We start from the raw sequence: 13,274 nt of genomic DNA, 5'->3' as shown, positions 1-13,274 counted from the left end.
AAACTAAACCATGAACAATAAGCATTTGCTAATTAACCATATTAAAGTTATTAATTAAAAATTGAAAAGGTACACTTAAATTAAAGTCAACTACAGACATCTAAATATGTTCTAACATGTGAATATTTTTATTTTTTTCTACCCCACTAAGTATCAAGAGAAAAATTTTATAAACTAAGAGTTTAGAGATTGAAGGGTATACAAAATAAAATCTAATATTATACATGTATACAAACACACCAAGTAATTAGTCAGGATATGGTCGGGTTGGATTTGAACATTTCAAACCGAGATGCAACATGATATTTTTGACTTCGGACCATACCTAATCCATTCATTGATAAGTCTGAGTGGGGCTTAGGTCGGGAACCAATCGAGTCCAAGTCGGTCAGGTGCAGGTCAGAATAACAGCCCTACTCTCTCCAAAGCATACTTAGCTATGGAATTCTGATGCGATCAGATTTTTTGGCGCTGATACGATCAAGAACTACCTTATCTTAGAAATTGCCCATAGGACCCAAATCAAGTTTCTTCTAGACATAATGAAATATTTATTATGTTGATTCTCATTCCTCCTCCCACTAGGCCCTTGGAGCAAATTCCAGATAAAATCAAGATACTAATTATAACAACAATGCTCGCAAGGAGATCAAGTACAATGATGATAGCATCAAGAATTACAAGTGGCCACCAGCTAAAAGCTTAACAGGGACAGAGCAGGGGATAATATTCCATTATGACTGAAGACAGCCAACTTGGCCTGAGTCCTGTCGAGGAATTTTTGAGATATGAGAGGTCTTGATCCGCAAGTATATAAAAGAAGAATATTTATATGCAGTTAATCTATAAGAGAAGGATTACATGTAGAAAAAAAGAACCTTAATGTTATTGCCTTTTCATATTCTGATTCCCAAACTTTGGGCTAGAATAATAAGCTGAGCCTGGTAGATATAGTGTATGCCGGAGGTCAAGCAAGACTTCCCAATCCTGTAAATAACTGAGGCTGGCAATTTCTGACATTTACAGCCACCCCACCTGAACCTAGCCAAATAATTGAGTTCATAAATAGGCTCTCATAATCTAGTTGGATTCAGCTTGATTATTTTACCAAAATTAAAATCAGGTCAGGGTTTTCTGACCTGACTTGAATATGATCCAATTAGCACCTGCCTGAATCTGAGCGACGCTAATCTATATTATCTACCAACCTGCTTAATCTTTCCGCCGCACTTGGATCCATCATTTTGCCTTTGCGCCTAGGTAGCTTGGAGACTGAAGTTCAGTTTGATGTGATTAATGCTGATACATCCTACCGGGCTTTACTGGGTAGACCATGGCTGCACGAACACTTTGTGGTGCCCTCTACTCTCCACCAGTACATAAAATACACTCTGGGTGGTAAAGAAAAGAGAATCGACGGTGATATCAGGCCTTTCATAACCGAGTTTAAGCCTTCCGTAATTGGCTGGCTGTGAGCAAATCCAAAACCATCCAAGACAAAAACCCTGTTCCAGCACTGTAAACAGCCAATACAGAAGCAAATACCATCTTTCTAGTCTATAATAAGAAAATTGATGGTTTTTTGAGCTTTCTTATGCAAATTACTTATAAAGATAATAGGTAGATGTTTAAATTAGTCATTTTATATTATGTATGAATTGTTTTGATTTTCTTGCCATGTTATGCTATGAATTGTTTTTTAAATTGTGTTGAGCGTCATTTGGAAGACATCAAAGAGCAGCTCAATGAAAATGGTTTTATTTTAATCAGAGGAAACAAATGCCAAATAATTCATTGCTATTAGTGTACCATGGTAAATGTATCTCTTAGTGTTTCAGCTGAAGGCTGGAGGATGCTCATTTAGAGCCATTCAAGGATCTTTGGAATCTAATGCCATGATTGAACTCAATCCATCACCCTTGCATCATTCTCATTCCAGTGCAATTGAACCCACTAAAGAGAAAGGTTATGATTCTTTTTGTGTTACATTCTGTTGGTGGTTAGATCAGCAAGTATCACTTGATCATTTGGATTGATCTTTGAAATTTATTCTTCAATATATTTTTCCAACCTGCAACGATAGACTTCTTACAAGAGTTATTTATTGTTATATAGGCATCATCATTCCCCTCCTGAAACAGCCGCCTCAAGGTACACTGCTGGGGAGCATATATAATTTCTTTCTTTGAACTGTTTGGGCATAGCCAATGTAATTTTATATGTTTGATATGATCCCGGATGGTAGACAGAGGGTATCGAGACCAATATTTAAGGGTTGAGGTGCTTCTTCATGAAAATAAATTATCAACATTAATGCTTATCTAACAATCCAGAATTTCATCCACCGGAAGACATTTTTTTAGGTCCTTAGTCCTATATAAGTATCCAAAATCTTTTGACAAATAACCTATATAGGATTAAACACACGCCTGTATGAGTCCTCACATACTCTATTCTTTTAGTCTTGATGTCTTCACCAGGCTAAGGATCCAAATCCATTCAAATCTAATCATAAGTATCATGATCGACCGTAGTCAGCATCAACAAATCTATGCTGCAGTGTCTCTAGTCCATATGGGCTATGGGCCAGGTTCGCTCTGGTACTATTTATAATAACCCATGACCTTATCTAAAAAAGCTAGCTGGAAGATATTTTTTTTGGAGTTCTTTAGTCCTCTATAAATACCCATAATCTTTCCGACGAACAACTGATATAGAACTAAAGGCACCTCTGCACGGATCTTCACACTTTATCTATGTGAATCAGGTCATCTATTTAACATTTGCCAACTTTGGCGAAAACAGCGCAACGCAAGGCAATCTCGATCATAAATTTTGAGATATAAAAAACTTGACATGCTTGTGACCATGAACTAGGTTTGCTTTCAGGAGTGCTGCAGAGCAATTTCTTTAACCTGTTTGCACCAGGACCAGGCAATGCAATCTACTCTCAAATTAGAGCACATCCAATCATCATTGCTTATCCTGTATTCTGAATTCTGAAGCCAAGGGCACCAGCATTTATTTATTTTACTTTGGAAGTGGAAGCAATCATACAACACTGCCTAGGCCTCCATAGGAATGAACAAAAAACCAGTCCCTAACATCAAAGTCATGGAAGGTACTCCACTATCAACTGTACACATGATTCAGTTTTCGAAAGAAGAGGGGAGAAGATTACAAAAATCTAAATGTGATCCCATATTGGAGGATCCAGTGTAACAAATACCCTACAGGACCACTCTCGATGAGGCCACTCACATACTAATTGACAATTTCCTGATGAACACGTCTCATAATCATCTCAAAAGCTTTACATCAACCCAACAGCCATCCCTTTCTCTTCCCTTCCCTTGGGCAACAACTGGGCTCTACACAACGGGCAGGTGACCCGACCCATGTCCACCCACTTATCTATACACCCCTTGTGGAACACATGAAAGCAGTTGCCAAGCTCCCTAACCTCTTGCATTGCCTCCAATGCTCCCAAGCAAACAGCACAGGTGGACTCCTCTCCTTGGGCTGAACTCTTGCGAAAGCTCGAGAACCTCACGACCGGAATCCTACTTTTGATCTCCGAAGGGGTGATCGGAGGAGACGAAGGGACCGAGAAATCGGTCGCCGAGAGAGGATAGACATAATCTTCAGGAGACGAGGCGAATCCAAGACAGAAGAGGATCGCCGACACGGCGAACTTCAGGCAGTCGAGGAGTTGGACTAGAAGGATCAGAGGCTTCGGAAGGATGACACAATAGCAGACAGAAGGGAAGCCCATTGTGGAGTTGGAGAAAGAGTTGTGAATGAAAGAAGAGAAGGTGGTGGGGGTGGCGAGAAAGGAACAAGGGCTGTCGGTGGTGATGAGGAGAGAATGGAGAGGGGGTGAATGGTGGGGTCTATAAATAGGAGGGTGGTTGTGAGGTGGGGAGGAAGAAGAGGTGTGGTTGACAGCCCATGTGCTCTCTGTATCTTTTAGGGTACGAAGGAGTCGGAGGACTTCTCGAATGCTGGCCGTCCTCCGGGGTGGCCAGCCATTGACTCTTCTAACGAAGGTTTTTGGGGCTATCTATTGATGGGACCTTGCATGGGTAAAAGAAATAATAATGGTATGATAGCATACGAGAAATCTCATCATCCAATGTAGCACGGGCAGGAATTCATGTGGGAATTACTGAGCCAATACCAAGGCTCGGTGGAGATTTGTCAAGTTGTTTGCTATTGCCGTAATATTAATTTCTTTTCGTTGAAGCATGTTGGGCCTTGGATGTTTTGTCGTATGAAAGCTTTTCATGGCGACAATAATGGACATACAATTTGGAGCTATTTCAATGGATCGGTGTGTTAGTAATGCCACCATTTCCATCTGATCTTTGGGGCCCAAAAAGATTGATTACTGTTATAACGTTGCAATGATTTTTTTTTATTTTGTTATTTTTATTTTTATGTTTTATTGAAAAGAGCTGGGAATGCCTAGTGAGGAGGTATAGAAGCACAATAAAAAAGGAGAGGAAGAGGAGGGAAGAATAGCGAGACAGGAAAAACAAGGGCACTGCAATGAATGAATGCTACTTGGCTAAAGAAAATTTAAAACCTAGCTTTTTTTTGAATATTTTTACTGATTTACCACGACCTTCTTCAACTTTTTAACCGATGTACTGCAATGGCTATTATGACCCATTGCAATAGTATATAGTGGTTGAATATGCATCCTTATCCATAAGATATATGTAAAGATCCATGGGAGCATATATTTAATTCTATATCAACTATATATCGGATAGATCTTAGGTACTTATATAGAACTAAAAATTCCAAATAATATCTTCTAGCTATCTTTTTTAGATGAGATCCTAGGTTGTGATAGGTACCCACCATAGCCATCTGAATTAGGGGACATTGCTGAATGGGCTTATGTAGGCTGATCATGAGCTAATTGTAGTAGTTGTGATTAGATTTATAGTGTAATTGAATATGAATGAATTTTGATTCTAAGATGTCAGGACTTAAATAGAGAGAGTATATAAGATACGAGTGTGTATTTAGTCTCATATTAGCTATGCAATAGGTAGATCTTAAGTATTTATATAGAGCCAAGTAATTCATATAATATTTTTTGGCTATTTTTTTTTTTTTGATGATATTCTGAGTTGTGGTAGCTAATCTTATTTTTTTAACTACTTTTTTAGAGATGCAGATGCATAGGATACAGTTAAGTTAGCCTATCAGTGAAGAATAGAAAATGAATAGAAGTCATCTCATACCACTAGATGCGCAAATAAAATTATATTTAAGCTTATTGAATCATTAAATAATATTAGAGTTTAACTACTCTTATTCCCCTAGCAGGCTTTGCACGTTAGCTGTATGGCAACTAGATGGTGGATTTGGAGCATGACGATATCCACACAAAAAAATATAATTTTATTGTAATAAAAAAATCAATAGATAAATAACAAGAGCGTCAGGTAACCAAATGTCATTGTTCAACATCATTACAGTGGTTGCCTTTATAAATAGCAGTCATTATTTATAGGTTGTTATATATGCGTGTAAGCTGTCATAACGATAAAAACAAGGTGGCCAGGTGATAGCAATATAATATATATCAAATTTAAGAGATACAAAGGAATTGCGACCTAGAATAACATTTGTATCAAAAGAAACAATTAGCAGCCAGATTTCTTAAAACAGTGGGCTCTAATTTTGCCATTCCTTGGTTGATTTTTATTTTGGTGATCTCCATGGTTGGTTTCATTGAACCTGAGAGGCTTCCTCTACACTCCTTGGGAGGTACAACGGAAAAGCTTTCATTATATGTCGCGTAAGAAGCAAGTGCTGCTGTGCCTCTGGATACATTGGTAGCTGCACACCCGAAAAGGAGGACGGTGCATGCATTTATTTTTTTCATTAGCTTTGCATTCATTGACCTAAAGACAGTACACTCTTTATGTAATAAAACAGTGGAAGGCTCACCAACTATTCCGACAACAGATCATGGACGGCCCCGCCAAACCATGTAGATTTCGTCTAGGTTGAGTGATAAATGGTCAATTAAGAGAATCTAAACCATTTTTACGTTGAAAATATTATTTGAGAAAAGGTGAGGTTTCTTAGTTCGTCTTATGTTTAATTAAATATAGGATGTGGTTGTCGTGGGGTTACTGTCATCTTGCAATTGAGACATTGTTAATGATGTAACCCTTGTGTTTGGTGCACATATTTGCGGAGGGTGACAGTGGAATGGATGCTCTTTAATATTGTGGAAGAAGAGAGGTTGCAGCAGTCGGCAATGGAGCAGCACTACGTACAAGTGGCCACATCATAGCATAGCTTTAATACAACTTAGTGCTGCTAAATTGATATATATATATATAAACATAAGCATCATACTCAAAATGGCTTGTGTATTGTGTCTATTGATTAAAGTGAAAACAACAAATGACATAGATGGGTTCCGCACCTGAACAAAAGTGTTATTGCTGTCATTGCAGTGATACCACCACAATGGCACCCATACCATCTAAAATATTAAAACTTGCGAATATTATCATTAACATGTGGCACAAACAAGATTATAAAGAAATAGGAAGGCACTTGCGCAAAAGAGAGGTTCAGAAAGGTAAGTGATTATAAAAGAAATGATTAGATATCTCTCTTTTCCCCGAATTACAACATAGCCTTTTCATATCATAGCTAATATACTTAGGTGGATTGGGTCTGGGCTTCGCTAAATTAAGACCGGACTTCAGGTCTAAATTTTATTCCATATATGATCCTTGAAGGTTTAGATCGGTCCCGATTTAGATAATAAAAATATGCATCGAGTTTGAATTAACTGAGATATCAAAATATTTTGAAAAGTCAATCAAGTTAAAATGACCGATATTTTGAGAACTCTATCAATGAAATATCCAAGACATGCTACAAAAGTTAAATCGTAAACAACATGCATGTCACAATTACAATATAATAATAACTGACTGAAAATTAGAAGATATAATTAAAGTCCATATAAATATTATAGCATGTTCCAACACGTTATTATTTTTAATATTTCTATCCCTATAATTTATAAAAGAAAATTTTATATGCTAAGAGTTTAGAAATTGAAAAATATATGTTTTTATGTATGTATACATGCACACATGCACGTATTTATGTAGTACATGATAAACCAGGTTATTATATGGGTTTGGGTCAGATTCAGTAAAGTTTTAATGAATCTGACTTTGAACCCGTAGCCGGCTCATTCATCATTCGGTTCGATGTAGATCGGGCAGGTTGGGTCTGAGATGGATGCCAAGTTTGCAGGTTAAAGTGACAACCCTCAGGCTAAAATAATAATTTTCCAATTATTCACAAAGCAAACTTGCTAAATCTTTTATGGCAGTTGTATCAATAAATTAAATTAATAATTTTATCAATATAGGGCCTTAAAGTTTTGTTATGCAATGATTATATATATATATATATTGCTCTTCCATTTTTTTTGGATAACAAGTTTCTCTTTCATTTACTTTTCCAACTTTTCGCAATACAGGATTGGTACTTTATTTAACTTGTTTATACTTCTAAAATTAAGTTGTAGATTTTAATATCTGTCATTCTCATAGTAATATAACTTCAGATTCCTGTTTAAATTAATGGATTATTTGATGATGCCATAAAAAACAAGATATAAATAACTTCTTTACTGAAAGTTGACAGAGGCTGTTAGAGGTGTTCATTTTTCTCTCTTCCATTTTTTTGGATGAATTTCTCTTTTATTTACTTTCTCAAATTTTTTTAGTACAGGGTTGGCACTTTATTTGTTGATACTTCTGGACTTAATATGTACATTTCAATTTGTTTCCTTCTCATAATAATATACCTCTAGATTTCAATCTAAATTAATGAATTATTTCATGATGCCATAAAAGACAAGATATAGATGACTCCTTGACTTGAAAGTGATAAAGGCTGTTAGAGGTATTCCTTTATGGCCTGAGACTGATGGGCCATGCATCCAAGTTGAACCAACTTCTCTTGGCTGACAACATTTGCTTGAAGCCAGCAATGGTAGGTGAACTGGAAATTAGTTCAGCCGACAGACCTGGTAGCTGCCATGAATGGATGGAGCAAGATGGTTTATCATAAAGGGTACACTATTTATTTACGCAAAGTGGCTCTCGGTCTTAAATCTGTACCATTGAATTTGAATTTGTCGGTCCAAATTTTTTACCATTGCACCGAACAATGACCCCTAAGATGCGTTATTATATCATAAGTAAAATAAAACGTTTTGCATGCCCAAGGAGCAAAGGACCTTATTTTTTATGAATTATTTGGAAAATAATGCTAAGAAAATTTGTGCTCCTCATCCTCAATTTTTTTGAAAGTAAAGAGGTCTAAAGATTGAAATTAATGAAAGCCAGCTGTTAAACTACTCAGCCATTTTCCTAGAGCAGAGAGGGAAGTTGGTTTCTGTAGTATCCTCAATGAATTACAAGGCTGGTTTTTATAATATCCTCAAAGAAAGGTTTGTCTTGTGAGAACTCGTCACCCTTCAAGAAGAGTGATTATAACAATCCAAGACATCATCCAAAAAGACTAGCAAGAGATATTTTTGATTGTTGGACATTGTATACCCGAGATTTTCTCAGTATGCAACTGATGTGGGACTAAATATATGCTCACATGGTCCTCGTAGTGCTCTGCTTCTAGAAATTAATATCTGATGCTGAAAAATGATATCAAATCTCAGGGGAAAAAAATAAAGGATGACCAAATGATGACATCAGAAGGTAAATTACATTATTGAAGTGTTATGTTCATGGAACTAAGGAAGATCATTTGTTCATCCTCTGGGCATCCGGGATACAGATGTTGGGTCCATGCCAGACCTATTGATCGGATTGGAAAGAATGTAGCTTGAGGAACTGTAGCTAAGTTGGGTGTTCATAGGGACCATCACACATGCTCTGCCTTTTTTTCTGCCCTCAATTTCATTGTAAGCATCATTTGTGCGTCATTGCCCGAAGGACAAGTCTTTGATGATGCTTATATGTATGGATTCAACTACAGGATGAAGGTGTTGTCAAGAAGTGAAAATGCTTTCATATGGAGTAAGGCAGTTTTGTAGTAAAAATGATTGGCTCCATTGCTCATCTTGCTTTTCTTTCTTTATGAACTTGGAGGAAAGTTATACATGTATACCAGTAGTGCTTATTAGTGCTGCAGTACTGGGGTTTTCTTCTGTATACTTATAATGATACTGCATGCTCAAGCTTAAAGGTTTAGACATCATATCCATGATGAAATGGTGGTCATGAGATCATTCTGATAAGCTTAACCCATTCTGCACTGCAGCTTGGTATGCCTGTTTGGGTTGTTTCTTGGCAGGCATTACAGCCCACAGCCTAGTTTTGCGTTAATTATAATGGGCTCCACTACTTTTAAGTCGAAAGAGGTTAACTAGAACTGCTCCTGAAAGGGTTTGAGACAGTTGGTCTCAATAACACAGATTGGACCTAAGAAATACCAGGCTTCCACTGGGCCTAAGATATTGGTGAGATAGTTGGAGTAACGATATAGCTTGGGCTGAAAAGTTACAGCCTGTTAATTAGCAGACCAAGCCAAAATTGTGCCTGTTCATGTACATTTTGTAAATACCGGGCCAAATGGACCGACCTGGATTATGGTCTGTGGTCCATTTAAAAACCCAACCCTGCAACCATGATCGCCAGCTGTTGAGGCGGTTACAACCGCCTAACAGCCACGATCACCACCCCTCTTCTCTTACGGCCGAAGGCTATTAAGCCCATGGATCCCTCGCAAAGGAACTCTATCAGTCTCTCATTTCTTCTCACTCTCTTCTTTTTCTGCTACAAGGAACGGAAGAGGGATCTGAACCGCCGAAAGGGAACATCACAGAGTTGTCCCGGAGCTAGGTAAGTCCCTGTCTTCCCTTGTATTATGCAAGTAGATCTAGTTTAATCATGGAACAACAAAACAGATAGACAACGAAATAAAAGAGATCAAAAGAAGAAAAGGAAGGGTAGGAATAAGATGCAGTGGAGGAAGGGGGGAGATCTCACTCGTGATCTGACATTGGCTAAAGATCTTTCTCCTTCATCTGATCATGGCTTTTACCACTGCAATCAAAACCCTACGTCTAAAATCCTAAAATGCAAACATACCATGGAAGGGTCCTCGGCTCATGCAAATCCGGTTCCCATGGGTGGAACCGGTTTGATTTCTGGCCGAAGATGACTGGAAAAGAAGAGCCGAAGGGGGATCTCCCTATTTGCCCATAGCCGCCGCCGACTCGGGGCACCTGGGATGCCGTCAGGCCGATCACGGGCATCGGCCGCGTGCTACGCAAGCACCACCTTCCTCTGCTTCTTGGGGGGTGCTCGTGCCCTATCTCCTCCATCGGAGGTGGAGAAGGGGAGCGGCCAGCCAGGCCACGGCCGCTGCAGGTACCACCGGTTGGCTGCAGTGCCGCCGGCTTCGGGCCGGCCTCATCCCGAGCATCCTTCCGAGCTCGCCCCTAGCTTCATGCGGGGGAGGAGAGGAGGAGGAGAAGATCGGGACGGAACGAAGAAAGGAAGGAAGAGAAGGTTCGGGAAGGGAGGAGAAGAAAGAAAAGAAAAGAAAAAGAAGAAAGAAAAGAAAAGGAAAAAGAAAGAAAAGAAAAGAAGGAGGAAAAGAAAAGAAGAAAGAAAAATAAAATAAAATAAAAAATTACTGTGGGCCGAATTAGGCCGATTCCGGTGGTGGGCTTCAAATGAATTGGGCTTTAAAGGCCCGAGGCCGGACTGGGCCTGGTCTGAGCCCAATATCCTTAAACCCAGAAGTAACTGAGCCAGAAGCTGAATCAGACCTGAATCCGAGGTTGAATCAGGTCTGAACCAGAAGCTGACCCAGACCTGAACCAGAAATTAAATCAGATCTGAATCAGTATGCAATTGACCTAGACCTGTACCAGAAATTGAATTAGGCTATGGACCCGAAAATGAAATTGAGTCCTATGGATGGGCTGTAAATGACTTTAAGATTATAAATAAATAGAATTAAATGTGCAAGTAACATGTAATTTAATGATCTTGCTAGGTATTGGAGAATTAGCATTTGGTGAGCAAATTAATGTAAGTAACCTGTCTTAATCTTATTATGGATCATGTATCACGTTTTATAAGATGAAAAAGTATTATTTATGCAATTGGAATTATGTATAAGAATTGTGGAAAAAGTACCTGATATAATCTTATATTTTATCAAAGACTTGTGATTACTTGATTATGAAATTGTATATGATTATTTATGTTTTCACAAAATTAAGATCAAGCATGTGTTAGCAAATGATTACATGATTTTGGATACATAGCATCCATCATTATTATTATTATTATTATATTATGTACACATGATTATGATGATGTAGAAAGATGCATGGAAAGAAAAATAAAGTTTTCAGCATGATCATGAATTTTATTCAGCATGATGCCATTATTCACTTTCCAATGTACCTATGAGAAAAGATTTATGAAAAGCATGATATGTTTTAAAGAACTCTCAGATTGCTATGTACGACCCCCGCCAGTGGGTAACAGTAACTAGGCATACGACCCCAGCCAGTGGGTAAAAGTAACTTGGCTTTACGACCCCCGCCAGTGGGTAATAGTAACTGGAAGAAGACCCTGGCAACGGGGAACAATAGTTGGCAAAGATTATGGCCCTCGCCAACGGGTTACAGTAGCTCGGCATACGGCCCTCGCCAGTGGGTTATAGTAGCTTGGTTTAGACCCTGCCAATGGGGAACAATAGTTGGCAAAGATTATGGCCCTCGCCAGCGAGTTACAGTAGCTCGGCATACGGCCCTCGCTAGCGGGTTATAGTAGCTTGGTTTAGACCCTGCCAACGGGGAATAATAGTTGGCAAATATTATGGCCCTCGCCAGCGGGTTATAGTAGCTCGGCATACGGCCCTCGCCAGCGGGTGATAATAGCTTGGCTTAGACCCTGCCAACGGAAAATAATAGTTGGTAAAGATTATGGCCCTATCACGGGTAATAATAGTGACCATAGCTGCACTATCATCTGAGAGTACGGATTTCAAAGCATGAATAATGATGAGTACGGATTTCAAAGCATGAATAATGATGAGCACGAATTTCAAAGCATGAATAATGATGAGTACGGACTTCAAAGCATGAATAATGATGAGTACGGATTTCAAAGCATGGATAATGATGAGCACGAATTTCAAAGCATAAATAATGACGAGTACGGACTTCAAAGCATGAATAATGATGAGCATGAATTTCAAAGCATGAATAATGACGAGTACGGATTTCAAAGCATGGGATAATGACAAAAGTTTTTTAATGCATAGCCATGTTTATGAAGTTGCATAAATGGACATGCATAGTTTTATGACTGGTTTGTTATATGAAATGCTTACTTTGTTACAACTGTTAGTTTCTTAAATTAATGCACTAGTATGAGAAAATATTATGATTGATCAGATAAGATTATGCATGGTTACTTACTGAGCTTTATAGCTCATACCCATTTATTTATGTTCTTACAGATGAATAGGAGATGCTAGGAACGAGGAGCGTGACATGCTTCAGGATTATGGGGAAAAGAAAATGACACATTAAATGTTTCTATTTTTAGATGCTTTGTAATCAATCTTTTATTGATGAAACATTTGTTAACATTCAAGAAAGAAATTGTTCAGAATTGATTTAAAGTTTTAAAGTGGCTGCGTGTTATTGCGGGCAAGGGTTTGCAATAGCACGGCCGTGTCATGATCCGATTTTGGGGCGTGACATTAAGTGGTATTAGAGCCGAGGACGGCTCTTGTCCGATGGTGGGAAGGGTGTGAGGCCCAATAGTCCCACATCGGAAAGATTCGTTCCAGAGCCTGGGCATATGAGGCGGGTGTCTCCTAATCCTGCAAACGCGTTTTGGGTGGAAAACAAAAATCGGGGAGGGGTGAAGGACGCTTGCGTGAAGCCCCAGAACCGGACAATATCTGGCAGGGGAGCCCCGCGTTCCCCCCTCATGTGGCCCCCACGTGGGCACTGGGTGCCTCACGTGCCTCGCAGAGGCGGGGGCGGGACATTTGGTATCAGAGCAATAATTTTTAACTATGATTTAAGAACTTTAAAATTAATCATGGGAATGGGTAGCTAAGTTAACTTTCCAATAATTGGAATCACAGTAAGAACAATAATGATATTCTAAATAATAATAATAATAACAATAATAATAATAAAAGAAATATAT

General features: G+C 38.6%; 1 protein-coding gene across 1 annotated transcript; it reads right to left on the bottom strand.

Annotated features, from left to right (window-relative positions):
- Nucleotides 1-2,993: 2,993 nt before the first annotated feature.
- LOC103696090 (probable E3 ubiquitin-protein ligase RHA1A) lies at nt 2,994-3,912 on the bottom strand. Its single transcript, XM_008777618.3, has one exon. It carries the CDS (start codon nt 3,773-3,775, stop codon nt 3,314-3,316), a length of 462 nt encoding a protein of 153 aa, XP_008775840.2. The 5' UTR covers nt 3,776-3,912; the 3' UTR covers nt 2,994-3,313.
- Nucleotides 3,913-13,274: the final 9,362 nt, after the last annotated feature.

The sequence above is a fragment of the Phoenix dactylifera genome, chromosome 18 (genome assembly GCF_009389715.1).
Source record: "Phoenix dactylifera cultivar Barhee BC4 chromosome 18, palm_55x_up_171113_PBpolish2nd_filt_p, whole genome shotgun sequence".
NCBI classification, from domain to species: Eukaryota; Viridiplantae; Streptophyta; class Magnoliopsida; order Arecales; family Arecaceae; genus Phoenix; species Phoenix dactylifera.
The sequence above is the reverse complement of the archived record's forward strand: the minus strand, read 5'-3'. Positions and strand labels throughout refer to the sequence as shown.